Below are 21,762 nucleotides of genomic sequence, written 5' to 3'. Positions count from 1 at the left end.
ATTGGCAAATGTGATGTTGTGGCCATCTCTGAAGCTTGGCTAAAGGATGGCTGCCATTGGGAGCTGAACGTCTAAGGATATACTGTGTATCAGAAAGAGAGGTATATTCTGGCATTGTAACGAATGACTGGAAAATTGCAAATGTTACTCTGCTATTTAAGAGGGTGGGAGACAACAGAAAGGAAACTATAAACCTGTTAGGCTCACATCAGTGGTTGGAAAGTTGTTGGAATCGATTGTAGGGATGAGATTACAGAGTACCTGGAGGCACATGACAAGATAGGCCAAAGCCAGCATGGTTTTCTGAAAGGAAAATGCTGCCTGACAAAGCTACTGCAATTCTTTGAGGAACTTACAAGCAGGGTAGACAAAGGAGATGCAGTAGATGTGCTGTACTTGCCTTTTCAGAAGACCTTTGGCAAGGTGCCACACATGAGGCTGCTTAGCAAGAAGAGCTCATGGAATCACAGGGAAGCTACTAACATGGGTGGAGTATTGGCAGATTGGCAGAAAACAGAAAGTGGTAATAAAGGGATCCTATTCTGGCTGGCTGCCAGTTACCAGTGGAGTTCCACAGGGGTCGGTGTTGGGACCGCTGCTTTTTACGATGTTGTCAATGATTTGGACTATGGGATTAATGGATTTGTGGCTAAATTTGCAGATGAAACAAAGATAGGTGGAGGAGCGGGTAGTGTTGAGGAAACAGAGCCTGCAGAGAGACTTAGATAGTTTAGGGAAATGGGCAAAGAAGTGGCAAATGAAATACAAAATTGGATAGTGGACTGTCATGCACTTTGGTAGAACAAATAAACAGGCAGACTATTATTTAGATAGGCAGAGAATTCAAAATGAAGAGATGCAAAGGGTTTTGGGAGACTGTGTTCAAGATACCCTAAAGGTTAACCTCCAGGTTGAGTCAGTGGTGCAGAAGCCAAATGCAATGTTGACATGCATGTCTATAAGTATAGAATTTAAGAGCAGGGATGTGATGTTGAAGTTCTATAAGGCACCTGTAAGACCACACTTGGAGTATTGTGTGCAGTTTAGGGCTCCTTATTTTAGAAATGATATACTGACATTGGAGAGGGTTCAGAGAAGATTCATAAGAATGATTCTAGGAATGAAAGGGTTGCTGTATGGGGAACATCTGGCAGCTCTTGGGCTGTATTCCCTGGAGTTCAGGAGAATGAGGGGAGGATCTCATAGAAACATTCTGAATGTTAAAAGGCCTGAATGGATTAGATACGGCAAAGTTATTTCCCATGGTAGGGGATTCCAGGACAAGAGGGCACGACTTCAGGATTGAAGGACGTCCATTTAGAACTGAGATGTGGAGAAATTACTTTAGTCAGAGGGTGGTAATTCTGTGGAATTTGTTGTCACAATCAGCTGTGGAGGCTAAGTCATTGGGTGTATTCAAGGCAGAGATAGGTTCTTGATTAGCCAGGGCATTAAAGAGTATGGGGTGAAGGCAGGGGAGTGGGGATGACTGGAAGAACTGGATCAGCCCATGATTGAATGGCGGAGCAGACTCGATGGGCCAAATGACCTACTTCTGCTCCTATATCTTATGGTCTTTTGCTTTTATGATGTCCTTGACTTATTTTGTCATCCATGGTTGCATCATTCTGCCTTTAGAATGCTATTTCATCTTTGGGATGTATCTTTCCTGTACCTTCTAAATTATTCCTAGAAATTCCAGCCATTAGTGTTCTGCTGACATCACTGATAGTGTTCCCTTCCAATCAGCTTTGGCAAGTCCCTTTCTAACGCCTCTGTAATTCCCTTTACTCCATGGGAATCACCTCAGACAGTTGAGGAAGTTTGGTATGGGCCCCCAAATCCTACAGGGGCACAATTGAGAGCATCCTGATTGGCTGCATCATTGTCTAGTTTTGGAACTCTACCTCCCTTAATCGCAGGACTCTGCAGAGAGTGATGCGGACAGCCCAGCGCATCTGTAGTTGTGAACTTTCCATGATTCAGAACAGGGGTGTAGAAAGGGCCCGTAGGATCATTGGGGTCCCAAGGCATCCCAACTACAATCTATTCTAGCTGCTACCATCTGGGAAGCGGTACTGCAGCATAAAAGCCTGGACCAACAGGTTTGGGGACAGCTTCAGACTGATGAACTCACACTGATTTGAGGGTACTCTATATTACATTGACTGTTCTATTTATTATAAACAATTATAAATAACTATGATTGCACATTTAGATAGAGACATAATGTAGGGGTTTTTACTCCTCATGTATGTGAAGGATGTAAGAAATAGCCAATACAGTTTAGCTTCTCCTTCTCAAAACTTCAAAATGGAGTTCTCAGATGAATTAACAATTGTTTGCAATAATTCTTGAAGTTCAGCAGCACTTATTTTGCTTCACTGAAAATAAATCTTTCGGTAAAATTTATGTATTTTGCCTAAAAGATTTTCCTTTGTCTTTAAAGCACTGTTGAAGCTGAAATCTCAATCAGGAATGTGTGCAAAGATGACTAAATTTGTACAAACTGTCTGCCTGCCTCTGAAATACCAAAGACTTGCTGATGGCACCCAATGTGAAATTTCTGGTTATGGTATGGAAAGTGCATGTAAGTTTAAAATTCTGAATAACTATCTAGCAGCAATAATTTCACTTTCAGTAGATAAAATGGGTAAATAAGCCATATGGCATACTTGCCATCATTAGTCAGTGTGCTGGGTGTAAAAGCTATTAAAGCTATAAACTTTGGTTATGCCACATGTGCAGTATTCTTTGCAGTTCTGGTCACTACATTACAGGATAGATGTGAAGGTTTTTGGAGACCATGTAGAAGAGGTTCATCAAGATATTGTCAGGATTAAAGAGTATCCTAGATAAACTAGAATTGTTTCCTCTCAAGCATAATATAGAACAGTACAACACATGAATAGACCCTTTGGTCCATGTTGTGCCAAACCAATTCAGCTAATGACACTTAATTAAACTAATTCTTTCTGCCTGCACATGGTCCATATCCATCCATTCTCTGCATATTCAAGTATCAATCTAAAAGCCTCTTAAATATTTCTAATTCATAATTGTCCCCACCCTGGCAGCACATTTCAGGCACCACATTTTTTTGAAGAATTGCCCCACACATCATCTTTAAACATTATGCTTCTCAATGGACATTAACACCCTGTTGTATTAAAGTATTACTGTATAGCCCTGAGGAAATATGGTGACTGTCTTTCCATGCCTCTCTCAATTTTATAACCTTCTTTCAGGTCATCTCTCAGCCTCTGCTGCTTGAGTAAAGGGCCCAGGTTTGTCTAACATCTTGTTATAGCACATTCTCCAATCTAGGCAGCATACTGATGAGCCTGTTCACTGCCCTCAAAAGCCTCCATGTACTTCCTGGAACGGGACAAACAGAATTAAATGCAATACTCCAGATGCAGCCTAACCAAAGTTCTATAAAGTTGCAACATAATTTCCTGACTCTTGAATTCAATGTGTTTACTAATAAAGGCAAGTATGTCTGTAACGAAAATTATTTTAAAATTCATTCTGCGTTCTTTCCTTATTCAGCTTAGGGTATTCACATATGTATTCACAAACAAAGGAAACACTTCACATATGTAAAACCACAAGAAAACACTTCTTAAGAACTTCCATTTTATTTTAGCATATACCAAGGAAGAATCACATTTACCATAGATTCCGGACTACAGAGCGCACCTGATTAAAAGCCGCTGGCTCTAATTTTAGAAATAAAATCAATTTTTTAATTGTACAGGCCGCACCAGATTTTAGGCCGCACCGGATTTTCGGCCGCAGGTGTCCCACGTTGTAATATGAGATATTTACACAGAAAGATATTACACGTGAGGATTTTTTAACTTTTAATTAAATCCATATGGTAACAAAAACAAATACATATTGCAAATGCTTTTTTTCGAACCGTGCCCGTAACGCGGCTACTTTTAAATATACGTTGCGTATACTTCTTTACTGAACAACATTCCAATATCTCCTAACGACTGGTAAAAAATATATATACTGCAGCCTACCAGGAAAAGTTATTGATCGCCTTTAACTTAAAAGCAGCGTTCGCTCAGATCCAAAGCCGCTCGCGTAATGCGCTCCCTCCCTCCGTCCCGTTTTATCGCAAACTGGCATTTTTCCCACAAGACGCGGCGAAACCGGGTGTGACGTCATAGCATCCCGCGATGTAGTACAGAAAACAAATATAGTTAAAACTCTTCTAACTTTAACTAGAAAATGAATTACTAAGCGAAAATATTATCAACTAAATAACTGCCATAAAGGCAGCACAATGCTTTTCTTCGAGTGTTTTCCATGTTGATGAGGGTGAGTACAAATGACTGATTTACAATAATTTAATTGTGAAAGTGCGCTTGATTTATCGTACAATTTCATTGGACCTCTGTGAACTACTCATCAATTTTATTGGTCTACTGTTATGAGGCAAAATGTTTACGAGGCGGCATGAAAAAAATCATGTATTAGCCGCTCCGTTTTAAAGGCCGCAAAGTTCAAAGCTGTTCAAAATGTGGGAAAAAAGTAGCGGCTTAAAATCCGGAATCTACGGTAACTCTTTCTTTAGTGTCATGCACCTTTTCCATCCAATTGACTTGTGCATTCTTTTTCAGGGACTTAGAGACTTGGCTCCCAAAATCCCTCTATTTTTAACACTTAAGGATTCTATTGTTAATTGTTTACTGTCTCTTTACATTTGATCTGCTTAAGTGCAACACCTCACATTTGTCTCAATTTAGGCTCCTTCTGCCTTTTTGCTGCCCACATATGCACCTGATCAATATCCCATTGTATTATTTGACAATCTTCTACACTAGTCACAATGCCACTAATCTTTGTATAAACTGTAGAATTTGAGGGGCAACCTGATTCCAAGTCTACAAAATTCTGAGAGGCAGAAATACTCAGATTGTAAATGTCAAATACTTGAGTTCATAGAGAGAGGGGAAAGTTTATGGAGATTTACTAGGGAAGTTTTATTTTAGATAGACAGGGTGGTAGGTGCCTTGAACACACATCCAGGACTAGTAATGTAAGAAGATGGAATAACAACATTTAAGAGGCATCTAGATGGATATCTGCATGCAAGTGGTATATAGACCAATGGTATACAGATAGGATTAGTTTCGATTTGTGTGGTCAACATGGACATCCTGGGCTGAAGGTTTTGTTCCTGTACTGAACTATTCTGTTCCATGTTGCAATTCTTTTCATTGAATAAAAATCTTTAGATTTGTTTTCACTATTATTAAAATAGTAGACGAGTCAAAAGTACCACTAAATGCACGTGATTGTTGATAAAACATAGAAAGGTAAAACACAGTACATGCCTTTTTAGCCCATCACACCATGGTGTGTTGGCCTATACAAAACTACTGCATGATTAATCTAACCCCTCCCTCCTACATACCCAGTGTCCTTTATTTCTTTTTCATCCAAATGACTATTTAAGAGTCTTCTAAATTCCCCATGTATTAGCCTTAACCAACACCCATAAGTATTCCAGACACCCACTACTGTGTGTGTGTGTGTACACATACATATTAGTTGCAACAGTACCTCACGGCTGTTGAATACAATCTCCCAAATATTGAAGGTCAATACACCATAAGCCGTCTTAACTACCCTTTTAAAGCAACTGAGGAATCTGTGGACATGGACCCAAAGATCTGTATGTCTGCTTACTCTGCTAAGAATCCTGTCATTCACTCTGTGCTCTGCCTTCCAAGTCAACCTTCCAAAGTATATCACTTCACATTTTTCCAAATTGAACTCCATCTTTCACCTCTTAGCCTAGCTCCGCATCCATCCAATGCCCCATTGTAACCTCTACAACCTTCTACACTATCCACAACAGCACCAACCTTCCTGTCATCTGAAAAGTTACTAATCCACCCTTCCATTTCCTCATCTAGAAAGAACAGGGTTTCCAAAACAAATCACTGGTCACTGACTTCCAGGCAGAATATGCTCAATCTACAATCACCCTCTACCTTCTATGAGCAAGTAAATACTAAATCAACACAGCAAAGGCTCCCTGTGCTGTACTTTTCCATGCTTGCATGAACTCAGCAAGCCAGGCAGCATCTGTGGAGCAGAATGAACAGCTGATGTTTTTGGCTGAGACCTACCTTCATCAATTTGTTTTATCACTTCCTTGGAAAAGTCCATCAGGTTCATGAAGCACAATCTGCCTCTCAAAAAGACATTCTGATTGTTCCTAATAAAGCTATGTAAATCTTAACAAGCTTCATTATTTTGCCCACCCACCAGTGGCATAAGATTCACCAGTCAATAATTCCCAGAATTATTCCTATTGCAATATATCATTCTTCAATTCTCTACCAGTCTTGTGGCTAATAAGGACATAAAGATAATCATCAACACCCCAGCAATCTCTTCCCCTGCTTCCCATAGTAACCAGGAAGTCGTGTGTCAAAATTGTGTCAGAATTTGGAGCTCATTGGGTAGTGTCCCTCTATCACTGACTAAGTACAGCCCATTGTCAAAAATTGAAAAGGCATCAGGTGAGTTTAGGGAGCTAGGTGCCAAGTTAAAGGACAGGACCTCCAAGATAGCAATCCCAGGATTGCTACCAGTGCCACATGCAGGTGGGTTTAGAAATAGTAAGATAGTGCAGATCAACACATGGCTGAAGACATGGTGCAGGGCTTCAGATTTATAGATAATTGGGCAGTTTTCCAGGGAAGGTGGGACCTGTTCCGGTGGGACGGTTTACATCTGAACTGGAGGAGGACAAATATTCTTGCAGGTAGGTTTGCTAGAGAGGCTCCAGTGGATTTAAACTAGATATGAGGGGGGAGGGGAACCAGAGTGTAGGAACAGATGTATGGGAGAAGGAAGAAAAAGAAGACAGTAAAGTTCATTGTACTGTTAGAGATAAACAGAGAGGAAGAGGTAGAGAATTTCTTAAATGCATTTATTTTAATGCTAGGAGCATTGTAAGAAAGGTGGATGAGCTTAGAGCAAGGATTGATACCTGGAAATATGATGTTGTATCTATTAGTGAAACATGGTTGCAGGAGGGGTGTGATTGGCAACTAAATATTCCTGGATTTCATTGCTTCAGGTGTGATAGAGTCGGAGGGACAAGGGGGGAGGTGTTGCATTGCTCGTCAGAGAAAATATTACAGTGGTGCTCTGGCAGGATAGATTAGAGAGCTCGTCTAGGGAGACTATTTGGGTGGAATTGAGGAATGGGAAAGGAGTAGTAACACTTATCGGGGTGTATTATAGACCACCTAATGGGGAGCGAGAATTGGAGGAGCAAATTTGCAAGGAGATAGCAGATATTTGTAGTAAGCACAGGGATGTGATTGTGGGAGATTTTAATTTTCCACACAGAGACTGGGAAGCCCATACTGTAAAAGGGATGGATGGTTTGGAGTTTGTAAAATGTGTGCAGGATAGTTTTTTGCAGCAATATATAGAGGAACCAACTAGAGAAGGGGCAGTGTTGGACCTTCTGTTAGGGAATGAAATAGGTCAGGTGACGGAGGTATGTGATGGGAAGCACTTTGGGTCCAGTGATCACAATGCCATTAGTTTCAATATAATTATGGAGAAGGATAGGACTGGACCCAGGGTTGAGATTTTTGATTGGAGAAAGGCTAACTTTGAGGAGATGCGAAAGGATTTAGGAGTGGATTGGGACAATTTGTTTTAATGGAAGGATGTAATAGAGAAATGGCAGTCATTTAAAGGTGAAATTTTGAGGGTACAGAATCTTTATGTTTCTGTTAGGTTGAAAGGAAAGGTTAAAAGTTTGAGAGAGCCATGGTTTTCAAGGGATACTGTAAACTTGGTTAGGAAAAAGAGAGATATCTACAATAAATATAGGCAGCATGGAGTAAATGAGGTGCTCAAGGAATATAAAGAATGTAAGAAGAATCTTAAGAAAGAAATTAGAAAAGCTAAAAGATACGAAGTTGCTTTGGCAAGTAAGGTGAAAATAAATCCGAAGGGTTTCTACAGTTATATTAATAGCAAAAGGATAGTGAGGGATAAAATTGGTCCCTTAGAGAATCAGAGTGGACAGCCATGTGTGGAGCTGAAAGAGATGGGGGAGATTTTGAACAATTTCTTTTCTTCTGTATTCGCTAAGGAGAAGGATATTGAATTGTGTAAGGTAAGGGAATCAAGTAGGGAAGTTATGGAAACTATGACGATTAAAGAGGAGGAAGTACTGGCGCTTTTAAGGAATATAAAAGTGGATAAATCTCCAGGTCCTGGCAGGATATTCCCTAGGACCTTGAGGGAGGTTAGTGTAGAAATAGCAGGGGCTCTGACAGAAATATTTCATATGTCATTAGAAACGGGGATGGTGCCAGAAGATTGGCGTATTGCTCATGTGGTTCCATTGCTTAAAAAGGGTTCTAAGAGTAAACCTAGCAATTATAGGCCTGTCAGTTTGACGTCAGTGGTGGGTAAATTAATGGAATGTATTCATAGAGATGGTATATATAATTATCTGGATAGACAGGGTCTGATTAGGAACAGTCAACATGGATTTGTGCGTGGAAGGTCATGTTTGACAAATCTTATTGAATTTTTTGAAGAGGTTACGAGGAAAGTTGACGAGGGTAAAGCAGTGGATGTTGTCTATATGGACTTCAGTAAGGCCTTTGACAAGGTTCCACATGGGAGGTTAGTTAGGAAGGTTCAATTGTTAGGTATTAATATTGAAGTAGTAAAATGGATTCAACAGTAGCTGGATGGGAGATGCCAGAGAGTAGTAGTGGTTGGAGCCCGGTGACTAGTGGTGTGCCTCAGGGATCTGTACTGGGTCTAATGTTGTTTGTCATATACATTAATGATCTTGATGATGGGGTGGTAAATTGGATTAGTAAGTATGCAGATGATACTAAGATAGGTGGCGTTGTGGATAATGAAGTAGGTTTTCAAAGCTTGCAGAGAGATTTAGGCCAGTTAGAAGAGTGGGCTGAGCGATGGCAGATGGAGTTTAATGCTGATAAGTGTGAGGTGCTACATTTTGGTAGGAATAATCCAAATAGGACATACATGGTAAATGGTAGGGCATTGAAGAATTCAGTAGAACAGAGTGATCTAGGAATAATGGTGCATAGTTCCCTGAAGGTGGAATCTCATGTGGATAGGGTGGTGAAGAAAGCTTTTGGTATGGTGGCCTTTATAAATCAGATCATTGAGTATAGGAGTTGGGATGTAATGTTAAAATTGTACAAGGTATTGGTACGGCCGAATTTGGAGTATTGGGTTCTGGTCACCGAATTATAGGAAAGATGTCAACAAAATAGAGAGAGTACAGAGAAGATTTACTAGAATGTTACCTAGGTTTCAGCACCTAAGTTACAGGGAAAGGTTGAACAAGTTAGGTCTTTATTCTTTGGAGCATAGAAGGTTGAAGGGGGACTTGATAGAGGTATTTAAAATTACGAGGGAGATAGACAGAGTTGACGTGGTTAGGCTTTTTCCATTGAGAGTAGGGGAGATTCAAACAAGAGGACATGAGTTGAGAGCGGCCAAAAGTTTAAGGGTAACACAAGGGGGAATTTCTTTACTCAGAGACTGGTAGCTGTGTAGAATGAGCTTCCAGTAGAAGTGGTAGAGCCAGGTTTGGTATTGTCATTTAAAGTAAAATTGGATAGGTATATGGACAGGAAAGGAATGGCGGGTTATGGGCTGAGTGTGGGTCAGTGGGACTAGATGAGAGTAAGCATTCAGCACGGACTAGAAGGGCCGAGATGGCCTGTTTCTGTGCTGCAATTGTTATATGGTTTATATGGTCAAACCAAGCTGTGTATTTTTTTTTTAATAGTTTCGCCTTTCTTCTCCAAATTCTTGAAAGAGGCAAAAGTGCACATACTTTCACAGCAATTATGCAGGTCCTCTCAGTACTACGGAAAGAAGCTGACTGACAACATGTTGTGTGCTGCTCACCCTGAATGGACTGCAGATTCTTGTCAAGTAAGTAAATGGAAGAAAGATTATTTGTTTTCTTATGAAAATCTATGAATCTGAGGAACACTTCAAAATATTAGCAATAAACTGTGACTTGTAATACTTTTTTGACAACTGCAATCAGATTTTACCTAGAAAGTATATCTGCATGCAAAGTGCATATCATTTGGCTTAAGACTAGGAGAAAGTACAATACCTGTCTATATAAAAAAATATTACGATTTATCACATTTCTGAAAAATACCTAAAAAGCATTGGCATACAATATTTGCTTCCAAGTGCAATGATATTAAATATTGCCAGTAAAAGGTAAAATTATCATGTGATATTTTAATCCAAGGTTCTTCTAGAAGTCAGGAATGAGACATAAAATTTACTGCTTCATGATCATTTTATTAAGAGTCGATGGAACAAATAGTGACTGGTTTACTAGTTGGAATAAGAGAAACTAAAATTAGCCTGACCTCAGTGGTTGGGAAGATGTTAGTCAATTGTTAAGGATGAGGTGATGGAGTACTTGGTGACACAGGACAAAATAGGACAAAATCAGTATGGTTTCCTTCAGGGAAAATCCAGTCTGACGAACCTGTTAGAATTCTTTGAGGAGATTACAAGTAGGATAGATAAAGGGGATGCAGTGGATGTTGTATATTTGGACTTTCAGAAGGCCTTTGACAAGGTGCCACACAAAAGGCTGCTACCAAGTTAAGCGCCCATGGTATTACAGGAAAGTTACTAACATGGTTCGAGCATTGGTTGATAGTTAGGAGGCAGCGAGTGGGAATAAAAGGATCCTTTCCTGGCCAGTGACTAGTGGTGTTCCACAGTGGTCGGTGTTAGAACCACTTCTTTTTATGCTGTATATAAATGGTTTAGATGATGGAATAGATGGCTTTGTTGCCACATTTGCAGATGATATGAAGATTGGTGGATGGGCAGGTAGAGTGGAGGGAACAGGTAGGCTGCAAAAGGACTTAGATTAGGAGAATGAACAAGAAAGTGGCAAATGAAATATAATATTGGAAAATGCATGGTCATGCACTTTGGTAGTCGAAATAAATGTGTGGACTATTTTCTAAATGGGGAGAAAATCCAGGAATCTGAGATACAGAGGAACTTGGGAGCCCTTGTGCAGAACAGCCTGAAGGTTAACTTGCAGGTTGAGTTGGTGATGATGAAGGCAAATGCCGTGTTGACATTTCATTTCAAGAGGTCTAGAATACAAAAGCAAGGATGTGATGCTGAAGCTTATAAGGCACTGGTGAAGCCTCACCTTGAGGTATTGTGACAGCTTTGGGCCCCTCATCTTTAAAAAGATGGGCTGGCATTGGAGAGGGTACAGAGGAGGTTCACAAGGATGATTCCAGGAATGAGAGGGTTATCGTATGCAGAATGTTTGATGGCTCTGGGTCTGTACTCGCTGGAGTTCAGAAGGATGGGGGGTGATCTCACTGAAACCTTTCGAATGTTGAAAGGCCTAGACACAGTAGATGTGGAAAGGATGTTTCCCATGGTGGGAGAGTCTAGGACAAGAGAACACAGCCTCAGGATAGAGGGGCGCTCCCATTTCAAAACAGGGATGCAGATAAATTTCTTTAGCCAAAGGGTGGCAAATTTGTGGAATTTGTTGCCACCTGCAGCTGTGGAGGCCAGGTCATTGGGTGTATTTAAGGCAGAGATTGATAGGTTCTTGATTGGACAAAGCATCAAAGGTTATGGGGAGAAGTCTGGGAACTAGAGTTAAGGAGAAGATTAAAAAAAGGGTCAGCCATGATTGAATGGCAGAGCAAACTCTCTGTGCCAGATGGCCTAATTCTGCTCCTATATCTTACGGTCTAAAATAGCACCTACCATAAAACAACTATTTCAAACTTCCGACATAAGAAAAAATTCCATTCAATTCTGTAGATGAGGAACAACCAGTTAAAAGTACTCATTCAAATACTGCAGTCTCAAGTTAACCAATGAGAAAGCTCATTCACTTACTGCAGAACAAAGAAACATAGAAAATAGGTGCAGGAGTAGGCCATTCGACCCTTTGAGCCTGCACTGCCATTCAGTATGATCATGGCTGATCATCCAACTCAGAACCCTGTACCTGCTTTCTCTCCATTCCCCCTGATCCCTTTAGCCACAAGGGCCATATCTAACTTCCTCTTAAATATAGCCAATGAACCGGCCTCAACTGTTTCCTGTGGCAGAGAATTCCACAGATTCACCACTCTCTGTGTGAAGAAGTTTTTCCTCATCTCAGTCCTAAAAGGCTTCTCCTTTATCCTTAAACAGTGACCCCTCGTTCTGGACTTGCCCAACATCGGAAACAATCTTCCTGCATCTAGCCTGTCCAATCCCTTTAGAATTTTATACGTTTCAATAAGATCTCCCCTCAATCTTCTAAATTTCAGTGAGTATAAGCCTAGTCAATCCAGTCTTTCTTCATATGAAAGTCCTGCCATCCCAGGAATCAATCTGGTGAACCTTCTTTGTACTCCCTCTATGGCAAGAATGTCTTTCCTCATTTTAGGGGACCAAAACTGCACACAATACTCTAGGTGCGGTCTCACCAAGGCCTTGTACAACTGCAGTAGAACCTCCCTGCTCCTGTACTCAAATCCTTTTGCTATGAATGCCAACTGTTATGAACCCCGTAACTGGGTCACTTACCAGCAAAGATAGAGAGGTCCGTTGAAGTCTGATGGTACTATCTTTAACAGTATTTATTGGTAAAAATACACAAAAATAATATCAATGCAAACATACAGATAATACACGTTGTCAATACTAAATCTAAAAGTGTGGGTATAATAATAATCAATAAGAAATAAGCTCTATCGTTGTCTAGGGGATAATGTATTGTCCGATGGAAATATAAAAGTCACTCAGTTCATGCAGGCTGCAGCCTTTTGTTGGAGAGAGACAGATTTTAGAAACTTTCCTTTATCCGATCTTGATCCGTATTCGTCCTTTAGCGAGGCCATTCCATGGAAGACTTGTCATCCGGGCAAGGATGGACACACACACAAGTCCCCACCGGTCTCAGACGTTTCTCCTGGTGCGTCTAAAGGGGTTGTTCCCCAGACCCTCTTTTATCCTTACTCACGGGGTCTCAGATGTCAATCAGGTTGGGATGATGTAATCCCTCAACCAGCCCACTCTGGTCATCCCCCTGAGGGGCTTCAATGAATAGTACAGTACTCAATACACAATTCCGTCTCCAAGAGACAATGGCTGTTATCTGTGGCTTTGTCTTGCTGAGGCCAGGACACATTCCAAAACCTGTGTATTCTGGACGTCTCTCTCTCATTTCCTGGGTCCCAGACCCGAATTAATAGCGATCTTGCGATTTTCAAAAAGGAGGGGGCTACTTTGTACCCTTCGGCCCCTCAGCGTTGTGGCACATTCGTAACACAACATACCATTTGCCTTTTTCACCGCCTGCTGTACCTGCATGCCCACCTTCAATGACTGGTGTACAATGACACCCAGGTCTCGTTGCACCTCCCCTTTTCCTAATCGGCCACCGTTCAGATAATAATCTGTTTTCCTGTTCTTGCCACCAAAGTGGATAACCTCACATTTATCCACATTAAATTGCATCTGCCATGAATTTGCTCACTCACCTAACCTATCCAAGTCACCCTGCATCCTCCTCACAGCTAACACCGCCGCCCAGCTTCATGTCATCCGCAAACTTGGAGATGCTGCATTTAATTCCCTCGTCTAAATCATTAATATATATTGTAAACAACTGGGGTCCCAGCACTGAGCTTTGCGGTACCCCACTAGTCACTGCCTGCCATTCTGAAAAGGTCCCGTTTACTCCTTGCTTCCTGTCTGCCAACTAATTCTCTATCCACATCAATACCATACCCCCAATACCGTGTGCTTTAAGTTTGCACACTAATCTCCTATGTGGGACCTTGTCAAAAGCCTTTTGAAAATCCAAATATACCACATCCACTGGCTCTCCCCTATCCACTCTACTAGTTACATCTTCAAAAAATTCTATAAGATTCATCAGACATGATTTTCCTTTCAGAAATCCATGCTGACTTTGTCCGATGATTTCACTGCTTTCCAAATGTGCTGTTATCACATCTTTGATAACCGACTCTAGCATTTTCCCCACCACCAATGTCAGACTAACCGGTCTATAATTCCCTGGTTTTTCTCTCCCTCCTTTTTTTAAAAAGTGGGGTTACATTAGCCACCCTCCAATCCTCAGGAACTAATCCAGAATCTAAGGAGTTTTGAAAAATTATCACTAATGTATCCACTATTTCTTGGGCTACTTCCTTAAGCACTCTGGGATGCAGACCATCTGGCCCTGGGGATTTATCTGCCTTTAATCCCTTCAATTTACCTAACACCACTTTCCTACTAACATGTATTTCCCTCAGTTCCTCCATCTCACTAGACCCTCGGTCCCCTACTATTTCCAAAAGATTATTTATGTCCTCCTTAGTGAAGACAGAACCAAAGTAGTTATTCAATTGGTCTGCCATGTCCTTGTTCCCTATGATCAATTCACCTGTTTCTGACTGTATGGGACCTACATTTGTCTTGACCAATCTTTTTCTTTTCACGTATCTATAAAAGCTTTTACAGTCAGTTTTTATGTTCCCTGCCAGCTTTCTCTCATAATCCTTTTTCCCTTTCCTAATTAAGCCCTTTGTCCTCCTCTGCTGGTCTCTGAATTTCTCCCAGTCCTCAGGCGTGCTGCTTTTTTTTTTGCTAATTTATATGTTTCTTCTTTGGACTTGATACTATCCCTAATTTCCCTTGTCAGCCACGGGTTCACTACCTTCCCTGGTTCATTCTTTTGCCAAACTGGGATGAACAATTGTTGTTGTTCATCCATGTGATCTTTAAATGCTTGCCATTGCATATCCACCATCAACCCTTAAAGTATCATTTGCCAGTCTATCTTAGCTAACTCACGTCTCATACCTTCAAAGCTACCCTTCTTTAAGTTCAGAACCTTTGTTTCTGAATTAACTATGTCACTCTCCATCTTAATGAAGAATTCCACCATATTATGGTCACTCTTACCCAGGGGGGCTCGCACCACAAGATTGCTAACTAACCCTTCCTCATTGCTCAATACCCAGTCTAGAATGGCCTGCTTTCTAGTTGGTTCCTCGACATGTTGGTTCAGAAAACCATCCCGCATACATTCCAAGAAATCCTCTTCCTCAGCACCCTTACCAATTTGGTTCACCCAATCTATATGTAGATTGAAGTCACCCATTATAACTACTGTTCCTTTATTGCACGCATTTCTAATTTCCTGTTTAATGCCATCCCCAACCTCACTACTACTGTTAGGTGGCCTGTACACAACTCCCACCAGCGTTTTCTGCCCCTTAGTTTTATGCAGCTCTACCCATATCGATTCCACATCCTCCAGGCTAATGTCCTTCCTTTCTATTGCGTTGATCTCCTCTCTAACCAGCAATGCTACCCCACCTCCCTTTCTTTCCTGTCTATCCCTCCTGAATATTATATATCCCTGGATGTTGAGCTCCCATCCTTGGTCACCCTGGAGCCATGTCTCTGTGATCCCAACTATAATTCATTAATAACTATCTGCACATTCAATTCATTCATCTTGTTACGAATGCTCCTTGCATTGACACACAAAGCCTTCAGGCTTGTTTTTACAACACTCTTAGCCCTTATACAATTATGTTGAAAAGTGGCTCTTTTTGATTTTTGCCCTGGATTTGCCTGCCTGCCACTTTTACTTTTCACCTTACTACTTTTTGCTTCTACCCTCATTTTACACCCCTCTGTCTCTCTGCACTTGTTCCCATCCCCCTGCCACACTAGTTTAAATCCTCCTGAACAGCAGTAGCAAACGCTCCACCTAGGACATTGGTTCCAGTCCAGCCCAGGTGCAGACCGTCCTGTTTATACCTGTCCCACCTCCCCCAGAACTGGTTCCAATGCCCCAGAAATTTGAATCCCTTCCCCTTGCACCATTGTCAAGCAACGTATTCATCTGAAATATCCTCCTATTTCTACTCTGACTAGCACGTGGCATTGGTAGTAATCCAGAGATTATTACCTTTGTGGTCCTACTTTTTAGTTTATCTCCTAACTCCTTAAATTCACCTTGTAGGACCTCATCCCATTTTTTTACCTATATCGTTGGTACCTATGTGTACCACGACCACTGGCTGTTCACCCTCCCACTCCAGAATGTCCTGCAGCCACTCAGAGACATCCTTGACCCTTGCACCAGGGAGGCAACATACCATCCTGGAGTCTCATTTGCGGCCGCAGAAACACCTATCTATTCCCCTTTCAATTGAATCCCCTATCACTATAGCTCTCCCACTCCTTTTCCTTCCCTCCTGTGCCGCAGAGCCACCCATGGTGCCATGAACTTGGCTGCTGCTGCCTTCCCCTGATGAGACATCTCCCCCAACAGTATCCAAAACAGTATATCTGTTTAGGAGGGAGATGACCTCAGGGGACTCCTGCACTACCTGCCTACTGCTACGCTGTCTAGTGGCCACCCCTTCCCTTTCTGCCTGTGATGTGCCAACATCATCAATGCACTTGCTGATGTAGCTGGTCACTGATGCTGTGTACTCCTCTAAGTTGGTAGAGTCGCCATAGGTTGCAGACTCCCTGAACATGTGCCAGTCAGTGTGCTCAAAGCAGTCTTGAAGAGCAGAGATGGCTCCTGCTGGCCAGGTTTTCACCTGCTTCTGAACTGGTCTGGAGCGCCTGACGAGCGGTCTGTATGCTGGGATTAGCATCACAGAGATGTGGTCTGAGTAATCGAGGTGGGGGCAGGGTTCTACCCCGGTACGTGTCAGGGATGCTTGGGTAAACCAGGTCCAATGTGTTCTCCCCCCCTCGTTGTAAAGTCCACAGACTGATGGAATTTGGGGAGCAACAGAGAGTGCTCCTCTGTTCAGCCAAAGTAGCTTGCAGAGGGTAAAAAACATTGTACAGAATTGCCAGGTTTTTGTGTAGGGTCCTTTCTTCTACCACAGCCTCCAGTGTGTCTATTTTGACTCCTATAGCAGAGCCAGCCTTTTCAATCAGTTTATTGAGCCTGTTGGCTTCACTTGTGATGATGCCATTACCCCAGCACACCACCGCAAAGAAGATGGTACTGCTGACAACAGACTGGTAGAATGTGTGAAGGAGAGACTTGCATACTCCAAAGACTTCAGTCTCCTTAGAAAGAGAAAGTAAAGACAACCTTGTACACAGCCTCTGTGTTGGTGCTCCACTCAAGTCTGTCATCCATGTGCACCCCCAGGTACTGGTAGGTCCTCACCATCCAATTGTAACAGAGAGAAGTGCACACTTAGTCTTCCTAAATCTATCACCATATCATTTGTCTTACTGATGTTGAGCTGCAGACAATTCATCTTGCACCATTTGACAAAGTCCTCCACCAGGGTTCTGTTTTCATTCTCCTGTCCTCCCTTTATATACCCAACTGTTACTGAGTCATCAGAGAATTTCTGCAGATGACATGACTCAGTGTTATGTCTAAAGTCTGAGGTATACAGGTTAAGCAGGAGCCAGTGCATTCTCCTGTAGGGCCCCGGTGCTGCTTGTAGCAATGTCTGACGCACAGCTCAAATTGTGGTCTGCCAGTCAGGTAGTCCATTATCCAGGATACAATGGAAATGCCAACCTGCATTGAATGGAGCTTTTCCCCAAGCAATGAAGGCTGGATGGTATCAAAGGCACTTGAGAAACCAAAAAAGCATGATCCTCACTGTGCTGTCCTGCTTATCCAAATAGGATTAGGCTCTGTTCAGCAGGTCGACTTCATTGTGCTCCTGCTAGGCAAACTGCAGGGGATCGAGGATTGATCTGACCAGGGGTTGGAGGTGAGTCAGGACCAGCCTCTAGGCTCCTCATGATGTGTGAGGTCAGGGAAACTGGATGGTAGTCATTCAGGATTTTCAGTTGACCCTTCTTGTGTACTGGGACCACATGATGTTTTCCACACAGTCAGGACCCTTTCCAGGCTGAGACTCAGATTCAAAATGTGCTGGAGAACTCCACATAGCTGCTCAGCACACTCCTTCAGAACTTTGGGGTTCACACCATCTGGTCCCAATGCTTTACTGTGTCTGAGTTTATCCAGAGCCCTTCTCACCTGCTCAGCAGTGAAGGTGAGTTAATGATGACTGGGGAGTTGGTGGAAGGTGGGGGCCTGGGGAGGTCAAGATACAGATAATAGTAGTTGGTATGTGGAGGTATGGATAGCAAGGCAAGGGGGAAATGTAGCCTGTGTCGTTCATCCATGTGTTGAACTGGAGGAGGGGTGGTGCAAGTGCTGAGGGAGTATTGGGTGCCTTGGTACCTGGGCTGATGTGCCAAGGGGCGTGTAAACAGGATGGCAATTGTCAAACACATTGAAGAATTGGTTTAACTCATTGGCCCATTCACTGCTGTATTCCAAAGCTCTATAGCTAGGCTGATTGAAGCTAGTGATGTTCTTCATGCTTCTCCATACCTCCCATTGCTCCTCTGCCCAAGTTTGTTCTCCAGCTCTCTCCTTCATTCCTCTCTAGCAACCTTGATCTTCTCCTTTAGCTCCCTCTGCATATGTTTCAATTCCTCTCTGTTTCTTGATCTAAAGGCTGTATTTTTGTAGTTGAGAAATGCCTTTAGATCACTGGTGATCCAAGGTTTGTTGTTATGGAAATAGTGAACAGTAAGTAAGAATTAAAATCTAATCTCAGAATTGAACAAACAGATCCATTGCATGTATGCCCTGATCTTAGATGGGTTAAACATGTTAAAATATCATGTTGCTTGCCAATGCAAAGTCAATTTGTTTACATTGCGACTGAATCATATTTCAATTAATTGATTGTTAATATTTATGTGAAGTATTTTACCAGTAATAGCATTGCAACCTCTTTATTGCAATAATTAGAGCAATAGTTAGCTGATATGTTTTCTGTTTTGATTGACAGGGAGATTCTGGGGGACCTCTGGTTTGTGAAAAGGATGGACAAATGTATCTTTATGGAGTAATCAGCTGGGGAGAAGGGTGTGCCCAAAAAAATAAACCAGGAATTTACACAAGAGTAACAAATTACTTACAGTGGATTGAAGAAAACATGGCTGCCTGATCTGAAACTTTTAAAATCATTTCCAGTAATATTCATCCAACTTACCTGGTTTTACTTCTGAAATATATAATCGTGGATTTATTTTGCAAAGATATGAGCTACACACTTTGCTGCTGCAAAAACTTTCTGCTTTTGTCTGCATCAGACAGAATACCTCTTTTTATACTTATCATTTTGTGTAGCTTTAAGATTTGACAAAATATATAAAGATTAATTTTAATTGATGTATGGCAAAAAAGCTATGATGACCTTATGTTCAAAATACTTTGATTTTGTTTAATTAAAATTAATTGATAAGATTGGCAATATCACTGTGAACAGTTTGCTTTACAGAAATGCAAAATATGAAATTCAAATCTAGAACCACAGGCTGTAGGATAAAGTTGAATTGAAAAGACAGTTTAACCAGAATCAAGTTTTCTGAGTATCAAGAAATTTTAAGCTTGGCAAGCCTGCTTTTCTCTATCAGTGAGAGTAGAGAGTCAAATTACACTTTTCGGAAGCTGAAAAAGTCAGTTGATTGGATTCAAATGGCAGATTACTTGCACACGTTTATGAACATTCCATGTGTTTTATCTTCTATTGAGCAAATTTAGATTGTCCTGTTAGTATTTCATAATGGTAATGAATAAAATATTGAAACAGTTGCCAAAATGTGTATCTTGTGAATTGTGAATTCTTACATTTTTTGATAATCAGTAGAATTGTGTTAAATAATGGTTTCCAGTTTGAGATACACAACCCCACCTATCCTGCTTCACCTTGCTACAGGGTGCCAAGATCATAGATTTTATAGTGCTATAATAATATTGATAATAAAAAAAGTAGAACACTAGAACTGACCTTTTGGCCCACAATGTTGTGCCAAACCAATTAAATTAGTCAAATGGCCAACTAATCTCTTCTGCCTTCTTTGTATATATCCTTCCATTTCCCTTGTATATGTATCTATCTATACATCTCTTAAAAGTCTCTAAAGAGAGTGCAGAGGAGATTTACAAGGATGTTGCCTGGATTGGAGAGTAAGCCTTATGAGAATAGGTTGAGTGAATTTGGCCTTTTCTCCTTGGAGTAACGCAGGATGAGAGGTGACCTGACTGAGGTGTACAAGATGATGAGAGGCATTGATTGTGTGGATAGCCAGAGGCTTTTTCCCAGGGCTGAAATGGCTAACACGAGGGGGCATAGTTTTAAGGTGTTTGGAAGCAGGTACAAGGGGGATGTCAGAGGTAAGTTTTTTCCACAGAGTGGTGGATGCGTGGAATGCCCTGCCTTTGATGGTGGTAGAGGCAGATACAATAGAGACTCTAAGACAGGAACATGGAGCTTAGAAAAATAGAGGGCTATGCGGTAGGGGAATTCTAGGCAGTTTCTAGAGTAGATTACATGGTCAGCACGACATTGTGGGCTGAAAGGCCTGTAATGTGCTGTAGAATTCTGTGTTCTATATATCTCCCTCCATTACCACACTAGCCAGTGCAATCCAGGCACCCACAACTTCCTGCATGTTTTTTAAAACTTGCCCTGTCTCATTTAGTGGAGGCTAAGGGTGCTGATTCATTTGGAATTAGTTGATTTCAGAATTTAAGCTTGAGATGTTAGAACCAAAGGTATAAAAAGTGCAGCCAGTATGGTAGTAATGGCTATGGAATGCTCCTCCCTTAAGACATGGGATTGCAGGGTACCTGAAAGTCTCCCTGATGACTGTCCGCAGGAAGTGCACTCAACTTCAGCTCCTGACTGACAAGGTCAAGAAGCTGGAGCTGAATGTACAAAGGCTGAAAACTCAAAGATAAGACTTTTACTTAGATGGTCACAACCAGAGAGTAGGCTCCAGATAGTACATGGGTGACCACCAGGAGAAGTAAGGGGAGTAAGCAGTTAGTGCAGGTTTCCTCTGTGGCCATTTCCCTCAGCAACAAGTACATCCCTTTGGATACTGAAGGGGGCATGACCTACCAGGGCACAACAGCGGCAGCCAAGCCAGAGGCACTGTGGCTGGCTCTGCGGCTCAGTAGGGAAGGGTAAAGTCATGAAAGTGATAATGACAGAAGACAATAGTTAGACAATAAGATATAGGAGCAGAATTAGGCCAATTGACCCACTGAATCTGCTCCATTTCATCATGGCTGATTCAACTTTCTTCTCAGCCCCAACCTCTTGCCTTCTTCCCTTATCCCTTCATGCCCTGACCAATCAAAAATCTATCAAACTTGGCCTTAAATATACATCAAGACTTGGCCTCCACAGCTGCTTGTGGCAAAGAATTCCACAGATTCACCACTTTCTGACTAAAGAAATTCCTGATCTCTGTTCTATTCTGAGGCTGTGTCCTCTGGTCTTAGACTCTACCAACAGAGGGAACAACCTCTCTATATCCACTCTATCAAAGGTTTTCACAATTTGATAGGATTCAATGAGGTCACCTCTCATTTTTCTGAATTCTAGTAAATACAGGCCCAGAGTACATCAAATGCTCTTCATATGACAAACTGTTCAATCCAGGAATCATTTTTGTGAACCTTCTTAGAAACCTTTCTAGTTTCAGCACACCCTTTTTAAGATAAGGGGTCCAAAACTGCTCACAATACTCCAAGTGAGGCCTCACTAGTGCTTTATAAAGGCTCAACATTACATCCTTGCTTTTATGTTTTAG

The 21,762-nt window shown here is 41.7% G+C and overlaps 1 protein-coding gene across 3 annotated transcripts in view; it reads left to right on the top strand.

Moving 5' to 3' along the window:
• Positions 1–19,750, top strand: part of LOC140714435 (salivary plasminogen activator beta-like) — a 125,146-nt gene extending 105,396 nt beyond the window's left edge. For all 3 annotated transcript variants that reach the window (XM_073025732.1, XM_073025730.1, XM_073025731.1), the window contains 3 exons: positions 2,450–2,590; positions 9,842–9,990; positions 18,948–19,750. In XM_073025732.1, the coding sequence (XP_072881833.1) occupies positions 2,450–2,590; positions 9,842–9,990; positions 18,948–19,106 (449 nt within the window). In that variant the 3' untranslated portion in view covers positions 19,107–19,750. The remainder of the gene's footprint in view (positions 1–2,449; positions 2,591–9,841; positions 9,991–18,947) is intronic.
• The last annotated feature ends 2,012 nt before the right edge of the window (positions 19,751–21,762 follow it).

Source organism: Hemitrygon akajei, chromosome 21, assembly GCF_048418815.1.
Source record: "Hemitrygon akajei chromosome 21, sHemAka1.3, whole genome shotgun sequence".
In the NCBI taxonomy this organism is placed as follows: domain Eukaryota; kingdom Metazoa; phylum Chordata; class Chondrichthyes; order Myliobatiformes; family Dasyatidae; genus Hemitrygon; species Hemitrygon akajei.
The sequence above is the reverse complement of the archived record's forward strand: the minus strand, read 5'-3'. Positions and strand labels throughout refer to the sequence as shown.